At 38.2% G+C, this 21,314-nt stretch overlaps 1 protein-coding gene across 5 annotated transcripts; it reads right to left on the bottom strand.

Annotated features, from left to right (window-relative positions):
- Positions 1 to 494: 494 nt before the first annotated feature.
- On the bottom strand, positions 495 to 7,226 carry LOC141439107 (uncharacterized). 5 transcript variants are annotated; one of them, XM_074103242.1, is made up of 6 exons: positions 7,015 to 7,226; positions 5,917 to 6,021; positions 4,966 to 5,094; positions 3,940 to 4,050; positions 2,293 to 2,402; positions 495 to 697 (listed from the first exon to the last, which is right to left on the bottom strand). In XM_074103242.1, the coding sequence occupies exons 1-6, from the start codon at positions 7,150 to 7,152 to the stop codon at positions 574 to 576; spliced, it is 717 nt and encodes a 238-aa protein (XP_073959343.1). In that variant the 5' UTR covers positions 7,153 to 7,226; the 3' UTR covers positions 495 to 573. The 5 variants fall into 5 exon arrangements, with proteins under 5 accessions (XP_073959343.1, XP_073959347.1, XP_073959346.1 ...); XM_074103246.1 differs by having other exon boundaries at positions 495 to 686; XM_074103245.1 differs by having other exon boundaries at positions 3,970 to 4,050.
- Positions 7,227 to 21,314: the final 14,088 nt, after the last annotated feature.

Here is a 21,314-nt window from a genome sequence, read left to right as displayed (position 1 = left end):
GTGTAAAAGTTACTGTAAAGAACGTTAGTGAGTCAGAATCAAATGGTTCGATAGTACCTAATAAAGAGATTGAGCAACTAGTGAGGTGTGCCTTTCCTTGTTTTGGTTAGAGTGCGCTTTCGTATAGGAGTTGTAATGTGCATATGCAGTTATATTTATTCAAATGTTTTGCTCTATTTGTCGATCTTTGTTTTTTGGATTGCTCCTCTACCACTCAAAGGTTGACTGGCAGAGATCCCTGCAGGGATAAGTCCGCCTTTGTACTTAACACAACTTTTATTTATGTAACCTTTTTGTTTTTCCTTTTTGTACAATAAAGAGTATAAACAAACAAACAAACAAACAAACATCGAGCCATTACACGCTCATTCTGGTATGAGTTCAGTCCATCGTTCTGGTCAGAATGACGACAGAATAACCTTTCTTTTATGTAACCCTCTTCAGACGACGGACTGACGTTTAGATCTGTGGTAAATTTTAATAAAAGCTTGTAACAACCGCCGATAACTTTCTATATTGACATTTTAACCTAACAGACACATTATATTTTATTTTACAATATACAGAACATGATTAGTCGTCAGGGCTGGAGTCTTCTTCCATAACATCCCAGAGATACCGGTTCCTGAACTCGACAGTCTTCGAGTCGCTGCTTGCGTCCAACCCGTAGTCATCAGCTATTGATTCTGCAGACAACCTGGAAGAAGTATATCTTAAACTTTTTATATGTATATTATTATAGATCAGCCGTATTTTTATAGATAAGCCGATTATTCGCTCGTTAGCGAATTAGCTCGTTGTACTGACAATGGGCAGGCCATATAGCGTGGAGAACAGATGGCCATTGGGGGCGAAAAGTTCTTCAATGGAGACCACGGATCAGCAAGCGCAGTATAAGTAGAAGGTCCACCAACGAGATGGACGGATGACCTGGTTGAAGCCGCGGGTTCACGGTGAATGCAGGCCACTTCCAACCGAAGCAACTGGAGGTCGATGGGGGAGGCCTATTTTGGTTAGTTCCTAATTGGCTGGATTCTTGTTTCGTCGGAATTTTTCTATGAAAATGTCGTGGTTTTAATCGTATTGTTTCCTTAAAAATATGATTCTAACCGATTTCTAGGCAATCGCAGTCATGCAACAACAAACAAGCAAGAATCCGACGAAACAAGAATCCGGCGAATCGGAACTAACCTCTTTTTCAACAGTAACGTCCTTTAGCTGATATGATAGTGATGATGATGATTATGATGAACCTAGTGTGAGAGTCGAAAGCAGCCTCTCTATTCATCATCATCATCATCCCAGCCTATATACGTCCCACTGCAGGGCACAGGCCTCCTCTCAGAATAAGAGGGCTTGGGCTATAGTTCCCACGCGGGCCCAGTGCGGATTGGGAACTTCACTCGCACCATTGAATTGCTTCGCAGGTTTGTGCAGGTTTCCTCACGATGTTTTCCTTCACCGCAAAGCTCGTGGTAAATTTCAAATGTAATTCAGCACATGAATTTCGAAAAACTCAGAGGTGCGAGCCGGGGTTTGAACCCACGACCCTCTGTTTGAGAGGCGATAGGTCAAACCACTAGGCCACCACGGCTTTTTCGGCCTCTCTATTGTCAACTACAAACTCCGGATTCCAGCTTTGCGGTGTGGAAGGCAAGAGCTATTCTATCAAGAAAGTCATCAATAAAGGTTCGCTACTGCCAAGGACCACGACCACTCTGTCAAGAGAGTGTGACTTAAAAGAGTGTCTTATCAGTGTAAAACTGTACGAGTAAAAAGGGAGAAAAAACAATATTAACAACTAGCTGTAGCCCGCGACTCCGTCGGCGAAGAATTCGTTTATTCCCGCGGGAACTATGAAATTTTCGGAATAAAAACTATGATTGTCCTTCCCCGGCATTAAAACTTTCTGTATACCGAACTTCATCTAAATCGGTTGTAGATAATAACTATAACCTTCACAAGCTCACAAATTTTAACTCTTTATAATAGTAGTAGAGATAGATAATGGAATCATATAATAGAAATAAATATAAATATCATGGGACAATTGACACCAATTTATTTAGTCCCAAACTAAGCAAAGCTTTGGATATGGATAAACATACTTATACCATACTTAAAAACATATTAAGCGTCCAAGACCCGAGAGCAAATATTCGTATAATTCATACAAATATCTGCCCTGACCGGGGGTCGAACCCGGGACCTCAAGCTTCGTAGTCAGGTTCTAACCACTTGGCCATCCGGTCGTCAAATAATGTTCAGTACTTCTAGTTATTGCTTCATCACCTGAAATCGTTATCGAGGAGTGACGTCATGGAGAGCAGGGTGGAGTCGGTCCTGTTAATGGTGTCACCAGCGTCCCCTCGCTCCGGCTGGCTGCGAGTCGTACCGAGTGTCTGATAAGGAAAACGGGGTAATTTGAACAGATAATAATAGAATAAACTCACGTTAAAATTTATCTGTCGTGTTGTGTTGTGATCCTCTCTGTCTCTCTCTCACTCTCTATAGCTTTGATGCAACATAACACATGCCGCACTACACACGCTGCATCAGGATAAATGTGAACGCAACCATATAAAATGTATGAACCCGATAGCATTCTGATGTGTCACGACACAACACGACATATAAATATGCAGGCGGCCTAAGACTGCGTATCACATCTCGGAAAGGGTAAGGATTCTTTATTACTGTCATGTATATTAATATAGATATACCCTGAAACAAAAATTAACCATTTAAACGGCAAGAACGACTAAAGGTGTCGGGTGGTCGTGCCTGCCATACTAACCCAGCAACGTCTAGAGAGGTGTCATAATTTTTCTATATTATCTATTTTATATACAAAATCTTTTTCAATACGCTGAAAAAAATATTATTCAATCTTAATCTACATTTACAAAATTATAATTAATGTCAACTCAATTTATCTGCCCGATGCTATAACTACAGCCTTATTTATAAAGTTTATCATTGAATCTTGCCAGCTGACACGCTCGGTTATCAAGTCAATAAGTAATTTAAATCATCAAAAAATATTGCACACGTATTTTTCCTTTGACAATTAAACGAAAAATTATGAAGATTTAGCCAATGAACTAAAAGAATTTCTTGGCTCATCCGCGACCTTACGATTTAGCTTTAAATTTCAATATGACGTCACTTCCAAACTTTGACGCGCTTTATCTTTGTAATTTTCTGATTAATTGACAAAATAAAAAGCACATGTGATATTTTTACCCGACTGCCCAAAGGAGGGTTATATTTTTCGAGCGTATGTATGTATGTATGTGGGTATGTATGTCCATTTCTTCGGTCCTCACTGCAGCCTAAACGGCTGGACGGATTTTAACATATTATATTGAGGTATCATTTGATTTTTCATAGCTGTCGGAGGGTATGTCAGGGTAATATTTCAATATGGCGCTGCGAAAAAAATATTATTCAATCTTAATCTACCATTTCCACAAAAATATCAAAAAAGTATAAAATAAAACATTCAATTTAAAAAATCAAAAAACCCGACTGCTTTAAAAACTAAAAGTCTAGTGGTTTAGAACTCTGTTAAGTAGCTTATTTAAAGTTCAACAGTTGGGACCCCATTCAAATCGTGACCAGACCAAAAATTTTTGGTAATGGGCCCCGATTGTTGAACACTTGATAGAGTTCTAGACCTAGTGGTCTAAATCTAAAAAAGAAAAAAATAAGTCTCTTGACTTATTTTATTCCTTTTAGTTTTTAAGACAGTCAGGTTTTTGATTTTTTTTTAATTCAATGTTTTATTTGCTAACGTAATTGACGGACTAATTATATTTTTTCTCCAGGACATTGTCAATTAATTATTAGTTAATGAGCTTCCCTATTCTTCACATCCCCCTACTTGATGGACTTGACTAGCTATGGTCATTGACATAAGTGGGGGAACCCACTCACGTCAACTATCGCCATGTGGAGTATAGGCACCTCCAGGGTCAAGGGTTGGATCTCCTGCGGCTCATCGTCCAGGTATGTGCCTTTAGCAGACATTTCCCAGTCGCTCGCCTGCTGGAGAAAGAAAGTTTGTTCAAATTTTGATGATAAAATGAATGATGAGACCAGGGTAAAACAATGGGAGTCTCTTTTAGGCCTTTTTTGCCTAATGTTCTCGTAAACTGCTGTATTTTTTATTCACGCTGCCCTAAAATATTATTTTGTTTAATTATAAAACTATGACGAAGCGTAGCGCAAGCACAGGACATCCACCAGTGAGATTAACGGATGACCTGGCTAAAACCGCGAGTTCAAGGTGGATGCGGGCCGCTTCCAACCGAAGCAACTGGAGGTCTATGGAGGAGTCTTATGTCCAACAGTGGACGTCCTACTGTTGATATAATGATGATGATGATCAAAAGCCTTTGCATCTGTAACAGATGATTCAAGCATTCAATCAACGGCAGTTTCTCTGGTGGCTGAACAAGGATACGGAAGCATCTCCAACAGCACAACAAAAAAGCGGCCGAGTTCGAAGGGAAGACATCACCCCCACAAAGCACCGGCTAAGTAGTAGTAGTTAACAGAAATCGTTGTTCTTAAATAGGTTCTGAGTGGCAAAAAAATCTGGCCTTCATATGTATGCACTAATAGGATATTTTTCATGTAGAGTGAGCCAAATTTTGGGCTATTGAGTGTTATGATTGTTTTTTTTTAGGAGTATTTTTTATTTCAACTCCAAATTTGTTACTTTTACGGGTATCCCGTGAAACCATATCGAAAATACAAACTGAGACACCCACGAACCCAGGTCCTCAGCAATCCGTGCTGCGTGCTATAACCCCTACACCACTGCTGCTGGTTGTTCAGCACGGATTGCTGAGGACCTGGGTTTGATTCCCAGTGCTGGTCTATTTTTCTGGTTTTTCTGTGCATCCATGTCTCAATTTGTATTTTCGCTGTTGAGTGTTTATATTGTCATTAAGTTACTTTGTGACAAACCCGTCGCACGCGCCATTTTTCCAAAAACTCGTTGGTCTGACGCAGAGATTCCTTACTCTCGTCCAGTAACTCATCTATCCGGTCCCTGCCGCGGTAGTATTTGTATTTATTGAGGACCTGGAAGAATATAGCATTTGGTAGTCGATGCTTGTAAGTCACCAGCATTAATATCTGCCACAGCGGAGCGTGCAAAAATATCTGACACGTCCTTCCGGCCCTAGAAATAGAGTCGTATCAGATATTTATGCACGCTTGTTGTGTCAGATATTGGTGCTGGTGTACACCACGAAATAAAAATCGGTCAAATGCGAGTCGGACTCGTAAAGAAGGGTTCCGTAACTCTTTTAGCCAGCTTTTACGACACCCACGGGAAAAGATGGGTCTATCTTATTTTAAAACCGGGTATCTCGCACACTCTTATTATTTGTTTCCTGTTATTAATATTTAATGAAATGAATTATACTTCTTTTTTTTAGCATTAGAAATAAGGTAAGCGATCTTGACGTGTCTTTTTAGTGAAAAACACTTTTGGAAAATAAGCCAGCAAATATGTAACAATTATTAGCATGGTCATAATGATCATTTACATTATTTTGGTATTATAAGTTACTGTTTTTAACCCCCCACGCAAAAAGAGGGGTTTTATAAGTTTGACCCCTATATGTGTGTCTATATGTGGCACCGTAGCTCTTAAACGAGTGGACAAATTTGAATGCGGTTTTTTTTTATTTTAAAAGTTTTTCTAGATATGGTTCATACATAGTCATGTTCTATCAAAATCGTTTTATTTTTATTTTTGAGATTATAAATTTGAAGTGACAAAGTCGGAGGTTTTCCGACTTTTTGTTGGTTACGTTATTTTTAAAACGTTTTTCAATAAAAAGACTCGTCGAAATTGTTTACCCTATTTCTAATGCAAAACGAAGTATAGATACTTACCATCATGGTTAAGGACAGTGTCACAACTTCCATCAACAGCATGGACAGACTAATGTTATTGGGTGTCGGAGGGGGAGCGAGTTTGGCCTCCTCTTTCCACGCTTTCTGTAAAAATTATACAATTTATAATGAGTCAGTCAGCTTTATTATGATTATCTTCCTGCAAATAAGTGGCACTGAGCGGGGCACATTGCTCGCAGGACTGATGGCCGATGGCGTTAGAAGGTTCTCGAATGGCGTCCGCGGACCGGGAGATGGGCTAGCGGGAGGCCTCCAACAAAAAGGAGCGACGGCCTGCTTAAGATCGCGGGATCACGTGGATTCGGAAAGCACAAGACCGGTCTGAGTGGAGAGACTTGGGGGGCTTGGGCTTGGGGGAGCAGTGGACGTCTTTCGCCTGACAATGAAGATGATGATGATGAAATAATTTCTAAGAGCAGTGAATAGTTAAGTTCTTTTTCGCCAAAAGTATTATTTCCCTTAAAAGCTTTTTGAAGCTATGTACAGTGAGCATCAAAAGTAGCGGAACATTTTTTAACTCTGTCGTTTTAACACGTTTGTCAAATTCATATGTTGTTAAGTACGTTGCTGTAAAACGACAAAGCACAAAAGTATGCAGCTACTTTTGATGCTGAGCGTACAGTCAGACAATCAGATTCATGTACCTACCAGGATGAAACCTTTTAAAAATCAATTCCACTACGATTTTCTTGACAAATGTATGGGATGAGAACATATTAGTATAGTCACCAGCATTAATATCTGCCACAGCGGAGCGTGCAAAAATATCTGACACGTCCTACTGGCCCTAGAAATAGAGTCGTATCAGATATTTATGCACGCTTCATTGTTTCAGATATAGGTGCTGGTGACTGTACTAGCACAAAAGTATATAATTCAGTTGGTATGGCTGTACTTCAGGATTGTTATAAAACGAACCTATAGAGCTCTACACGATAGTCCTGAAATATATTATGAATAGTTTACAGTTTAAAAAAAATCGTTGGCTCATATGTAACACTCGGGGAATGAAACATTGGGAAAAAATATTTTCGGCAAAAAGTCAGGATCACAAAGAGTTAACCGTCACAAAAGTACCTTGAAGAAACAGAAGATTTTGCAGAATGATCGCTGAGTCATTGCCACGAATCCGTTCCCCAAAACATAATCGATTAACACAAGAGAACTAAATATAGCGGTGTACATAACAGCATTCATGGCCTGCCTCAACATCATGGCTTAAACACTGGTTCAATTTTATATATCACATGATTCACTGTAATTTTTCGGTGTGACCTGAGGGTGTGACGGTAAAAATATTGACAATGATTGACAAGAATGAACAGAAGACTTCAGCTTTAAGTTGTCACCTTTGACAAAAACCTTTCTTAAAACCTTTTTTAAGAAGGTTGAATCAAAAGCAGAGTCTTTTTGGCAATTAAAAATAAATGGGTTATAGACAGTTATAGACCTCGTGGGCTACCCGTGTGGTGTCGGGTTAGAATTACACCTATCCATTTCTTCCGTGGATGTCGTAAGAGGCGACTGAGGATATAGGTTTAAGTATACCGCTTTGGTATAAGTACCGTAGGCGACAGGCTAGCAACCTGTCACTATTGTACCGTTTTTGTCCAACTTAAAACCTAAAATTGCTAAAAGTGGCTCCGAAGCGGTATCGTTTCGTGTCCTCTTCCTACCCATTTGGGAATACGGGCGTGATGTTTGTGTGTGTTGTGTGTGGGTTATAGACGTATGGAACATAGAAGGAAGGAGAATAATCTCTCTATGTAAAGTCGAACTCATAAAATTGTAAGCAAAATTCGATCTATAATATCTGAACACGCTTCCACGCTCTTAACAATAGAGTCGTGTTCAGATATTTGCAAAAGACTGTATATGCAAAAGAGTTCTATGAATGGTGTTTATAATTTAGGGCCGGTATAGAACGACAGCATTTGAACTGCAACCCAGCTGCAAAATGACAGTTCCAGTTACACCAACTACATCAAAACTGCAAGCCGACTGTGCAGTCCGCTTGCCGTTGCCGTGCAGTCCTGTCAACCGAATACCGACTGCAAGCCTGCTGCATGGTCGTAATGCAGTCGTATTGCAGTTGGAACGACTGCATTGTACAACTGAATTGTAACTGCAATGCCCCCTCTCGCAGCTCTATTGCAGTTTCTTCAATAGGTGTCCTAACTGACAATCATAAGGTCGCGGGTGAGCAATGTAATCGTTTTAATTCATTAAACTTAGTTAAATCAAATTAAATAAATTAAATTCTTCATTTAATACAAAAAATAAGTTCTCATTCAAAATACCCTTGTTTATTTTCCCTTCCCTTAGAGATGACGAGTATCATTCATTTTCCTTTTTCAGGTTCTTGAGATAAAATTCGGTACCTACCGTATTGATTGAGCCCCTGGTATGCTTAGACGCGGATCCGCGTCGGATTTAAGGCCATTTTTTGTATTTTTATTAAAATCAGCAGAATTTGTGCTTTTAATAAACGCAGATGCGACTATAATATAATGCTGTAAGTACTTTTTTAGTTTCCGCATACGAGGGGTTAGGCGCACATAGATACAGAAAGACAGACAGAGTAACCGTCGCAATTTGTATATATTATTATATTAGTAAGAAAGAGATGGATGAATGTGAAGATTGCTTTAAGATAATAAACTATGCTTAGATTATTCATCCCTACCCTACATACGCTTATACCCAACTACCCTTCTATTACTAGGTAACCATCAGTGTGAACTAAACCTATAATTTGAGGCCAAACAATGGTCACGTGCCGGCATCGAACCTACGTCCATGCGGTGTAATAGACTTATGATGGATGGGTACACGCCTTCATATTTTGGGGATAACTCGTTTGTTAACCAATTTGTTATTTTGCTAACCTCTATTATCATTATCATCAAGCAAACCATTCTTGTATAATCTGAGATGGAAATCGAGATCAAAAATGTAAACAGATGGGTTGCCACTGTCCTCCGCCGAGATGGACGGATGACCTGGTTAAAGGCCGCCTCCAACCGAAGCAACTGGAGGTCTTTGTGGGAGGCTTATATCTGTCGGCGGCCGATCGTAAAATCCGCCAGATCACGAAATTCCTAGCCATATCGTGAAATGGCGCCATTTCATGAATTGGCTAAAGGACATCCGCCATATCGTTCGAAACTTACCGTTTAACGATTTGCCTAGTGACGTTTAGGAAGATCATTAAATTCGTAGGCATATCATGAAACGCCGCCATTTCATGATTTGGCTAGTTTAGGCAGATCATGAAATTCCTAGGCTAGTGGTCACAATTCATACTAACCACTCCTCGCTTCGCTCGTCGTACCTAAATTTTTCTTTTTTTTTCACTAATCGATCTACCGTATTGTTTCTCAGGCACATCGTGATATGCCTGGCCAACTTTTAGCCATATCATGAAATGGCGCCATTTCATGATGTGCCTAGAAAGAAGATTTTACGATCGGCCGCCGACATATCGACAGTAGACGTCCTACGGCTAATAATAATGATGAGGATGACCAGCTTGGAGCAATCCTTTAAGTGAACGAGCACACATAACTATAGTCCACAGCGTAGGACTCGGTCGTGTCCTAAAACTACGACCCGGACGGGCCGCAGCAAATTCGCAGTAGACCTTCGAATCGGCAATGGTCAACCCGGCTACCAAGCTCGGCTATAGTGGCAATCCCCCCTAAATGAATCGTATTCTCAAGATCAGACCCTCTCCTTCTTCAACCGTGCAATAATCCCTTAATACAACCCCGACAGTCTTAACATATTCCGTTTCAAGTAGAAGTGTGAAAATTAATTTCACAACTTACTCCAGGCTGCGTAAGTTGTTCTTAATCCAAGATTGGACGCGATCAGAAAGCAATTTCGCTATACATTGCTCGTGTTGTTAGTTATTCTCTGTGCGGTGAACATCTTGGGCGTGCAATGGATTGACAATTTACTCCTCACGCCATATTGACGTTGCCCGCTGATAATACTCTGATAATAAGCATTTCTGCGACACCCTTGTAATCCATCAAAGGTAATAACTTGGAACATCGATTTTGGACCTTTAGATATGGATTGAAGGTTGGTTTTTAAGAAGGATGTGTTAGGGTTGGCAATAAGGATTAGGTGCTAAATGACAGCTCACGTCTTATTTCCTTTTATTTTTGGTGAAAGATTTTTCCTTTGGTTTTGGCTTAATATTTTCCAAAATTGTATGGAAATTGCAATATGTAAAGCAGTGCCAGATTTTCTTTCATTAAATTATCCCCTAAATCTAATTTCTTATTTTCTTTGCCGACTGAAAGTTGGCTGGTATACTTTTTTCTGGAACCGTCTGCTCGTTAGTCTGCTATTACATAAAAAAAAAACATTAGGCATCTTAAAACATCTTAAAACTTTGAAAAATCTCAGCAAAATAAAGTTGCCTCGAAAAAATTATAGATTTTGAGGTACGAGGTTTTATAAAAGTAGTGAAGATTAACTGAATTTGCAAACACTACAGAAATAAAAACAGTAGCGCAACTTATCGGTTACTGCTTGAGTGATCACAGTATGCTCCGGTATTGACACCTAGTGTCATTTATCATCCAACTCAGGAAGTTTGGGTGCACACTGACTAAAGGGTGTTTTATTTGTATTTGATGACATTGTGATAATAGTTACACATGATTTGTGTAATAATGAAGTGGTGTGTAGAAAGCGGGTGATACCATCTTTCTAATCCTGTCGCAACATTGCTTTCATGTTCTTGTTTGGAGGTTAAAAAAACCTCCGACGCAATAAGAGGGATTTTATAGTCTTTTACCCACCATAACTACAATTCTTTCACTACAGGTTAGGCTTTTTTAATAATTCTGAACAAATTATGGATTCAGAGAAAAAAGAGGTACCATCACCCAAATACGTGGTCTACCACCCTAAAGTTGATAATCGTTTGCATGCCATAAAACAATAATGCCAATAGACGTGTCTGTCAAGGAAGGTTCGACTTCAGCGACATATTCATTTGAAAGGAACTTGTTTAAAAATTGATAGACCACTTATTTGGCTGATGGTACATGACAAACAATACATTATGGCAGACAGTTTTATGTTAAAAAAAATAGTTACATTAATTAGTTCAACAATTATACGAGCCGATATGTATCCATCGGAAGACAACCAGCTTCCGGTTGCCATTAAGCAAAAAGTTGAAGTTGACAACCAGCTTCATTGGTTTTATTCTGATGTCGGAACCATGACAAAAAGTGCAACAGTACTTACTTGATCTATACATCAAGATCTTCAATTATTAGTTTATAGCTTAAGTAAAATTCAATTAACCATATACTTTAAAGACACAAATTTATCTCAGCCACCGTTCACTAACGTGATCATTTATCACTTCACTTTTTGTCCCTTTCTATTCAATACTTTTTGCGAGCAGATTAAATTTCGTCTCCACCCTGTACCATTAATACTGGCCACCAATTTACAAAGAACCCTCTAATGGCATCAAGTTCTTTACAATCTGGATAAAAAAGGGAAGCGTAACGGTGCAAGGAGGGATCATTTTGAATTGGACATGTCCTCGTCTTGTATTTTTTTTAACACGTCTGGTTGCTGTTACATTGATTATGATTTTCGCAGGTTTTAGAATTATGCTGGTAGGAAATATTTGATGACAGGGAGCGAGTTTTTATTGACACATTTTTGTTTTTGCTTCGTGAGAGGGCATTAGAGTGTTTGGTGCTTGTACTGGGTAAAGACCACGTTATTCGGAAGGAAGTTTTATTGAAGGAAAACTTTTCCATCCCGAGTAAAGATATTGACAAAATTTTCAAATAAACGGAATCAAAATGAGCTCTCCAACTAGACCTAAAAACGTCAGTGCTAATTTCGTTATTGCTATCAAAAGAAAGAAAGAAGAAACTTATTCACATTCATAAACACACAAATAGAACAAATTAAAAAAACAACAAACAACAATAAAAAATAAATACAAAAATGAAAACATACACGATTTTGTGTATCCCTGCAAAAGTGAAACGTCAACAACAAACGTTAATCAACGTCAATCAACGTTAGATAATTTTCATTAGCTCTAATGTTTCATGACAACTTGTATACCTGGGCAACTGAGCTCCGGTACAAGAACGGCTCGTTTAAATATAAAAGTAACCTTGAAATTAAGTTTTTTTTTAATCTTTACTAATACTACCACCCTCTGGCCCACCCATCGATTCTGCGAGCCATGTCAGTAACTTTATTAAAGCACAAACATTTTTTTTGGAACTACCTATAAATATTTAACATGAGTATAATTCTGGAATTTCAATTCAGTTGTAATGTCTAATGGTTGAAATAAAGCAAAAACCGCGGGCAAAGGCTGGTCGTAAATAAACAGAAATGAGTCTAGTTGCGTTTACTCATCACCAATCATCATCAGCCAGAAGACGACCACTGCTGAACAAAGGCCTCCCCCTTAGAACGACACAATGAACGACAACTCGCCACTCACATCCACCAGTGTCTCACAATTCTCATGACGTCGTCAGTCCACCTAGTGCCAACGTTTCGTCTTCGGGTTTGTAGTCGCCACTCGAGAACAATTCTCCCCCAACGGTTATCTGTTCTTCGAGCGTTGTGGCCCGCCCATTGCCACTTCAACTTGCATGTTTTTCCAGCTATGTCGATGACTTTAGTTCTTCGACGAATTTGCGTATTCCGGATTCTATCGCGCAAAGAAACTCTAAGCATAGCTCTCTCTATAGCTCGTTGCGTCTACTGTTGAGTAAATAAAACCATAAAACACATTCCCGTTGTTTCCTAAGTCTACCTACAATAACGAAGTGTTACCCACAATAATTTATTCAGAAATTACTCGATAATCTGTGGTTTCAGTAATCAACACCCAATGCCCAACAATGTACGCGTGCCTCCAAACACAATACAAGACAGATTACACAGAAATCATCCCACTAAATTATTTGATGCCCACCAATCACTTTTCTTTCATACACTTAAATCACTTAAAAACCTATGCTTGCACTTACAATCTCCGTATAACTATAACAGTAGGACTTAGAATGACAGAAAAGACCTTATAAAAAAGTTGGGAATCAAATTTCAAATCCAAACGTTCGGAATAATAACCCCTTTATAACTAGCATTACTCGGACTATCGTTGCTTGCTTATTTTATTAAGCAAGGGGTCAAAGTAAAATGGATGTTTTTTCCAAAATGGCGTCGCTTTAGACACGCGCCAGACGCGTGTCTCGATAGAAAAGCAAAGCGTTGGTTCGGAAATAACCCTAAATACCGTCATTAGGGATTTTGATTATGTTTTTTGTGTTTATCTACTGGTTTTTATTTGGTTTGTGGGAAAGGGGTGAAAAACAACGGTAAATAGATTTGAATTTAATATGTCTGATGATGATATAAATTGTGTAGGTACGTGAAGATTTGAATTTATTCCATCCAAGGAGCAACGCCACCGTTTTGTTGTTACCTAATTTTCCGGTCATTCGTATACAAAGCGCTTCGCTTCATGATCTGTAAAGCAGAATGATAAGGAACTAAATCTGCTTCAAGTTCATCATCATCAGCCTATAGCAGTTCCTTGCTGGACATATACCTCCCCCAATGAGCGCCTTTGCGCCTTAACCTCTAGTCGGCGCATCCAGCTTCTACCAGCAGCCTTTCGCAGATCGTCACTCCACCAGGCCGTTTTCTCGTCAGCCATACAGCAATATATGAAAACGAAAGTTCAAGTGCTTCCTAACAGTCATGACATACGGAGCTGAAACGTGGAACTTCACATTACGGTTAATCCAACAGTTCAAGGTCGCTCTGCGAGCTATGGAATGAGCTATGCTCGGAATTTCTCTAAAGGATTGAGACTGTGCTACAAAACTATCAGACACAACCAAGTCATCGAAGTAGCTTACAGAACTAGCAAGTTTTACTGGCGGTGACCTGGCCATGTCGAAGAAGCGGCAACTGGTGTAGTAATACATATGCAACGAGTTATCGCTCCGCACTACGCTCGTAACCAGCAGCCAGTGTGTCTCTGCTTTGTAGCGAAAACTGTCGAACTGTAAACGAGTTCTTGAGTGGAGACCAAGTCTCGGCAAATGTAGTGTAGGACGAAATCTACTTCCGTCGTCCGATTTTCCGGATAAATATGATTTATGTAGTCAAGATCAAAGTGAATAAGTTCTTATTGGACCAGCGAGCTACATATCCGGTCAGCTAGTCAGTTTTAAATTATATAAAAAATAAAACGAGTGTCTTTAAACTGTGCAATCATTATGCAAACAGATACAGTCGAAACAAGTTTGTTGAACCTACCAGGGTGAAACCTTTTAATAGTTAATTTCACTATGATAGTAACTGAGAATTTAGGTACAACCTACATCAATTTTTTTATTAAACATGTTGCTTCCATTGCGTATTAAACAAACTTAATTTGCCGAAATAATCCTAATAGCATAATCCAATAATCTTGGTTTTTAACCATCTAAAAAGCGCATTCGTCCCATAAAGTTTTATTATGGAAATATGAATATGACCCACCTTTTATACCAAAACCCTCTTATAGAAAAAGGCGCCACGGGGAGCCAGCGGGAGTATAAGGGCTTTGTATATTGGGAATATTATGTTTTTTTTTTAAAATTTAAATTTTTGAATCAGAATAGGGTGGAAAACGAGTAATTGGGTCACTCCATGGTAAGTAAGCAACAATGCTTAGAATTAATGACGTATAACTATTAAGTCCACAAAAAAAGCCTTAAAAAAAGATTAAATAAGAATTAAAAAGGATAGTAAACTCTGTAAAGAAAATGAACTTCAACAGTCAAGACCCATTACTGCAAATTTTTGAACTAGAAGTTACTTAACAGAGTTCCACTAGTAACTACTAGACTATAGCTTTTCCTTTTATAGTTTTTGTTTACAGTTTTTTTAGGCGATGGGGTTCGTTTCTTTACGTACTAAGCCGGGAAAATAAATAGACGACTTTTGGCCCATATAAAAGCCTCGTGCTTTTATTTCGCACGACATTTCTATTCCTCATATCAGTCCTGTATGAAAAAGTGTGTACCCGCCCTTACCTGCGCAGACGCATGCAGAGTGATCTAAGGCGCAGTTCACACAGGCGTGTAAATCACAAAAGGCTAATTTTACGACACGTGTTGTAAATTTAATAACTTTCTACTTAGTCATCGCTCGTGGGAAACGTTTGATGAGATTTAAATATGAGTTTTAGGGCTTTAAAGGTGAGGGATTAATTGTACATTATATCACCGCACGCCTTATTTGTAAAGGTAGAAAATTATATGAACTCGATGGTAATGCACGGTGTTAAAAAAATCTCTTTATGGCTACGATTACTTATGCGACAAATGGAAAAAAACTGAAATTCGAAAATTTTAAAAAAAAACCTTTTGTATGGAGACTTAACTTCCATACAAAACTTAAATATATTTTTTCAAATTAAAAAGTTTGTCCACTTGTACCGTATTGGTCTTAGTTCAGTTTCCACATCTTTGGTGGAAACCCAGCCTTAATTAATGCGGGTTGAATTTGTGTTTGTCTTTTTTTAAGGCTGTGGTGGCCTAGTGGTTTGACCTATCGCCTCTCAAGCAGAGGGTCGTGGATTCGCACCCCGGCTCGCACCTCTGAGTTTTTCGAAATTCATGTGCGGGAAAACCACACGGTAAAACATCGCGAGGCTCTGCACCAACAGTTTCGCAATTCATGTGCCGATCACCCATAGGCGAGGATGGCCCTCCACTGGAGGATTTTCGTCATCCGATTTTTCTTCCCCAAACAAACGTAATTGTCTGTTAATACATCGGTCTCAACACAAAAAGTCTCTTTTTCCCCGCAACATTAATTATTCCAGCGTACGAATTTACGTCTGTCTGTGTATGTAAAACGGGCATAACACGGCACCTGGTGCATTTGCATGGATATTGAATGTCCAGTAGGCGGCCACAATCAAGGGGATGATTTTACAAGGCACAGATTATGTTGTGTAGACTGTACCGTCTTTCTTATAAGGGTACAAGGGCCCCTGCCCAGAGCCCCTGGCCTCACGTGGGCCCCAAAAGCAATATTCATTCAAACGAAATTTATTATTATTATTATTATTAAAGTTTTTGTATTCATATTTTGTTACTATAACATTCTTAAATAGGTAAGTGTATTGTTTGTTACTAATCAAAACGGAAAAATCTATTCTGATATCAAGAATTTGATTTGAATTGATTTAAATAATTTATCGAATCAGACATTACTATGCTGAGGTCCATATAAATTCCATAAGTATAACTTTGCTCACCCGCCCGCGACTTTACCATAGCTACGTCTGTGTTCTTGAAGCTCCACCTCCACGCTGTAATCACACAAACCCAATCACCACCACCATACATACTCTGAAGATGAGCTCTGGTTGAGTTCGAAACGCGTCAGTGTAGTGGTGGTGGTGGTGATAGATGGGTTTGTGTAACTTATGTGTGTTCTTACAGTGTGTAGGTGGAGGAACTGCATGAACACGCATATCTTGCATAAGCGTAGCTATCATAAGGTCGCGGGTGAGCTAAGTAATTGCTTTAGTCCATTAGCTATGTCTATGTTTATCAAGCTCCTTCATCTCCACGCTGAAATCACACAAACCAAATCACCACCACCATACTACACTACGTTTCAAACTCAACCAGAGTTGAAAATACCAACTGAAATATAGATGCACAGAAAAAGCAGAACAATAAGACCAGCACTGGGAATTGAACCCAGGTCCTCGGTATTCCGTACCGCGTGCTATACCGCTACACCACTGCTGGTCAACGGTAGAGACACGAATTTCCCCTATGCACCTCATATCTCAGCTTGTTTGATATTATTTAGCCACTTAAGCAGTGACGCTAGCGACATCTATACCGTAGCCCTCATCGAAAAACTTTCGGCACTCCATTGGAACCAACCGCCCACCCGGACAGGAGATGTCGTTACTAAGGAATCAAATTAAGATTGGTTTGGAACCAGAGTTCATTATCAGAGCAACACAACCGTGCCAATTGTTCCATTTGAAATTAATCTGCCTGTCTACGAATGAAGTGTTCTTTCTGTAAAAGCTAAGCGTATGCTTACTCTTTGGCTGTCATGGTTATGGCTTCCATTTAGAGAGGGCGCGTTTAAGTGATATTAGGAGCGGTGGACGCAACATGATTGATTTCTGACCATATCTTTGACGAATATAGAGTTACAGTACCAGGCCATAAAGATTGCACATCGGTCTTTGGAGAGACTATTTAAACCATAGACCATAACTAGTTAGTTAAACTGCGATGTAAAATAATTTCATTCAAATTTAAAACATGTATGTAAACGTTGTAAATAATGAAACTTGATTTTATTTCATCAATAATCTATATCTAGCCAATTCGCATATGTACGACTGTAGTGTTGCTATAATTATTACTAATATAGCGTCCCCAGATCAGGTTTTTATATTCCTGGTTTTACTTATTTACTTATCCTCGTACGTCCTAATATTTTTACCCTACATAGTTCTACAGACCGAGCCAATAATTCTCAGTTTTATGAGTTTCGAAATTATTACAATGAGTTTAAAGTTGACATTTCATTGACTTTGTACTCCACATAGTACACTTGGCAGTTAATATTACAATTGATTTGAACTTTTTGAAGTAAATACGCGAGGACTCGTCAAATTAAAATTAAAATACGTCCTTACTTGCAGTCTACTTCCTCATAACACCAATATAATGTAGAAACAAAATCCCAAATGCGAAAGTGACATAACTGACAAAATAAACAAAGCCAGTCTATTGTAACATGTGTTCGTTTTTTATGTTCTGTAATGCATGCCGATGTAATATGAGGCGGCATGTATGTCACAACCCCTTCGGGCTTGGGAGTAGTATTCTGATGTATTTTTACGCATAAGGTATATAACAGTATTATCTTTCTTATCCCACATTGTTTTTTGCGACAAGTAGTAATGTGTTTGCAATGCATTTATCAACCTAATCGATTTGGGTTAACCTAAACGGTTAATTGATCGATTTAGTAAAGTTCAAAACCCCGAGATTGTCATTTTTAAGTTTGACATTTAAAAAATAGCTGAACTATAAAACTCAGCTAAGAACTACTACATGGAAGCTCACTTTCACGTTAAAAAAATGTAGCGAATTCAGTTCATCCATTTAAGAGCTACATCGATGCCACAGACGGATAGACAGACATTTTGGCTTCAAACTTATAACACCCACTTATTCCGTCGGCGGTTAAAAGTAAGTATCGCACAATAAAAATGAGTAAGACTTTGTTTATTTTAATTTTAGTTGACATTGTTTTTATCATTAGAATTGAATAAATCAACCTGATAATAATTAATAATAAAAAAGTAAGACTTGATATAATTTGAATTATAAATAATTGATTGCTTCTGGCGTTATTTTCGGAAAATAGTAATATCGGTCAACTACAGTACCTATCTATAATTATAAAGGCTTAGGAAATGTTTAAGTATTTATAAATATTTATGGTAGCAGAGACGGGGTAAAGTGCTGTAGGTACCTCATTTGAATCTCATTTTGATGTACACAAAGTTCAAGCACAAATATTATTATATGTATTTTTTTTTAAATATCCAGATTAAAAAGCTATTAGATACACATAAATAAATAAAGTAGCAGCATGACGACCATGTAGACAACTTTTATCTCTCTTTTTATATATTTTTAAAATAAAACCTTAAATTTAAAAAACAAACGTCCTCAGAATAATCTCCCATCAATCCACGCCGACTCCCCGAATCAAAAAAGCAATATGTAACAAATTTGTTTTTCAATTTCGCACCAATTTTGCATACGGTACCCCCAGAACATAACGCAGGCAAATAAAGCACCATTGTGGTTTTTATGATGCGTAAATATTTTTTTTCTTCTTTTATTGCAAGGTGGAAATGAAAAGAGGATTTCGTGGCGGTGTGTCGCAAAAATTCGTTAATAATGCCGGGACTGGTTTTTGTGTTTTTTGGAGTTATGTGTTTTTTACTTTTTGCCGGTTTGGTGACTTGATACGTTTGATGGGATTCTTTTTGCAGAAGCTGTTTATATTAATGAGGCCTTGTGAAAAAAAAAGAAAAGGGTTGGTGTCGATTCGTGAAAATATCATATCAAAAACGTTTTTTTTTTACTCTACAAACACACGTGCACGACAAGTTGCGTCAATGCGACACATTATGTGTGTTTAAGCATAGACCAGTCCTCCTCCACTTCACAAAAATCGCTGACGAGTACGAGTTTATTCTCAAAGCTACACTAAGTACACAGTCTTTTTAAAACTTAAAGTACTAGTAAATATTTAAAGTAGCCATAAATTATTCATACTCGTTCATTTTACGGCCTAGCAATGTTGCAATAAGCACAATTTTTCTTGCAAGTCTAAACTGGACTTAAGAAAAGTTACTTCACCCCAGCCTATTTACGTCCCACTGCTGGGCACAGGCCTCCTCTCAGAATGAGAGAAAAGTTACTTACTCAAGCATCCTTGGGTATTTCGAGCCCATTATCTAAACTGAAGCTTAACCTGACCATCAAAGCCAAATGACTCGTCAATATTTCAAATTAGTGATACTAATTCAATACAACAGACGCGCGGTAAACTGACATAACTTCAATTACCTAATTTCTAAGGCTACACGCACAAATGGCGTCAAACCGGTGACATTTCCCAGAATAATCTACAAACCATTTTCACGGCAGTGCAATTTCGCCTCTGTTCATTTGAGTACAAGATGTAATTTTTAATAGACTGAAGGGAGAATATGTGTCATTATTGAAGTGACATAGTGAAATTGCACTAGTGAAAGCACATGCACTTGCAAGTGCAGATTGATTAGTAATGACGTTGTTACGTGTTTAGATGATGGGAGTTAGTGCATGAGGCAGTGTCAACGGGGGTATGTTTATGGTGATTAGGATTTGGTAGAGTTGATATTGCCTATTATTCTAGGCGGATGTATTTTTTAATTAAATGTACTTTTGATAAAATAGCCACAGCTTTTTGTTATTATTGTCTCCGGTCATCCACGAATGTATAACAATTCATGACAAACGACCCTTTGGAAGTGGGTGGAAATTTACTTACACATAAGTTAATGTTTTTATTTAGTTAGAACTGAAAATAATAACCGACAACCGACGGAGTAAATGAATTCTTGAGTGTAGACCGCGTCTTGGCAAACGTAGTGTAGGACGCCCTCCGGCCAGGTGGAGTGACGATCTGCGAAAGGCTGCTGGTAGAAGCTGGATGCGTCTAGCCGAGGACAGGGCGCAATGGCGTTCATTGGGGAGGCCTATGTCCAGCAGTGGAGTGCTATAGGCTGATGATGATGATGATGAAAATAAAAATGATATGAAAAATTATCAATTTTGGCACATAATGCTGATTTAGATATTTACTTAAGTGAGTTAATATGTATAATAAAAAAGTTTCTGTTCATAAACCAACTTTTTTCCCATTCAAATACTTTTTGCAATACATAAAGTTTAACACATTTCATAATATGCATGATTCCCACATTTCACACTGCTTGAATCAAAAATCAAAATCGGATTTTAATGCATAACGATTATGCAAACAAACTTCTGGTTTTAAATGTTAATCAAGCAAAAAAGTGTGAAACCGAACAACAATCCGTCATTTTTAAATCACACACAAATAACCCTAAAATATTGAAATCATCGGTGATCGATGATTGCCACCTTGTCTATATGCAAATAACATAGTTGGCAGTCAAATTTGAATTTCAAATGTCATTTGTTTATTTTTTCGATACGGTGCTTAATAGTGCATGGCGTTGGATTTTTCAATGCGCCGAAAAGTTGATTTGTTGGGTTGTGACAGTTTGGTGATCGGTCTTCGCGATTTTGATTGGTAGGATTGGATTTTTGATGGCTGCCAGTAGGTTTGACGGATTCTTTGTAACCGCACTGCGATGGGAGAAGTTATTATGTTAATCTTTTTTTTTAATTTTGGAAGGATTTTTTATTAATAACGCGGATGCCTTAATGCCATCAATTGAACTTAGTATGAATAATAATATCAACTACTGACTTATACCCGTAGCATCGCTTCTGTGGAAGGATCTTTCTTATCTTGTAAAAATTGAGCTTCGTACCTAATATCAGAATTTATATTTATTAATTAGCAAAAAAAGAAAGACATTGCCCAGCAGTGTAACACTTTATAACTATGCTAAAAAAATACAATAATCAAATAAAATACTAGGTCAATAAAACTATTACCTAGTTAATAATATAATTTGTTACTTATTTGTTAATTTGTTGTTTGGG

The sequence above is a fragment of the Choristoneura fumiferana genome, chromosome 20 (genome assembly GCF_025370935.1).
Source record: "Choristoneura fumiferana chromosome 20, NRCan_CFum_1, whole genome shotgun sequence".
In the NCBI taxonomy this organism is placed as follows: domain Eukaryota; kingdom Metazoa; phylum Arthropoda; class Insecta; order Lepidoptera; family Tortricidae; genus Choristoneura; species Choristoneura fumiferana.
The sequence above is the reverse complement of the archived record's forward strand: the minus strand, read 5'-3'. Positions and strand labels throughout refer to the sequence as shown.

Bases quoted from the DNA above. Each gene is read 5' to 3' on its own strand.
- LOC141439107 (XM_074103242.1), bottom strand. From the start codon at position 7,152: ATGATGTTGAGGCAGGCCATGAATGCTGTTATGTACACCGCTATATTT. The intron at 6,022-7,014 runs GTACTTTTGTGA...TAATTTTTACAG, and splicing joins AAATCTTCTGTTTCTTCAAG to AAAGCGTGGAAAGAGGAGGC. The intron at 698-2,292 runs GTGATGAAGCAA...TACTTCTTCCAG, and splicing joins CTCCTCGATAACGATTTCAG to GTTGTCTGCAGAATCAATAG.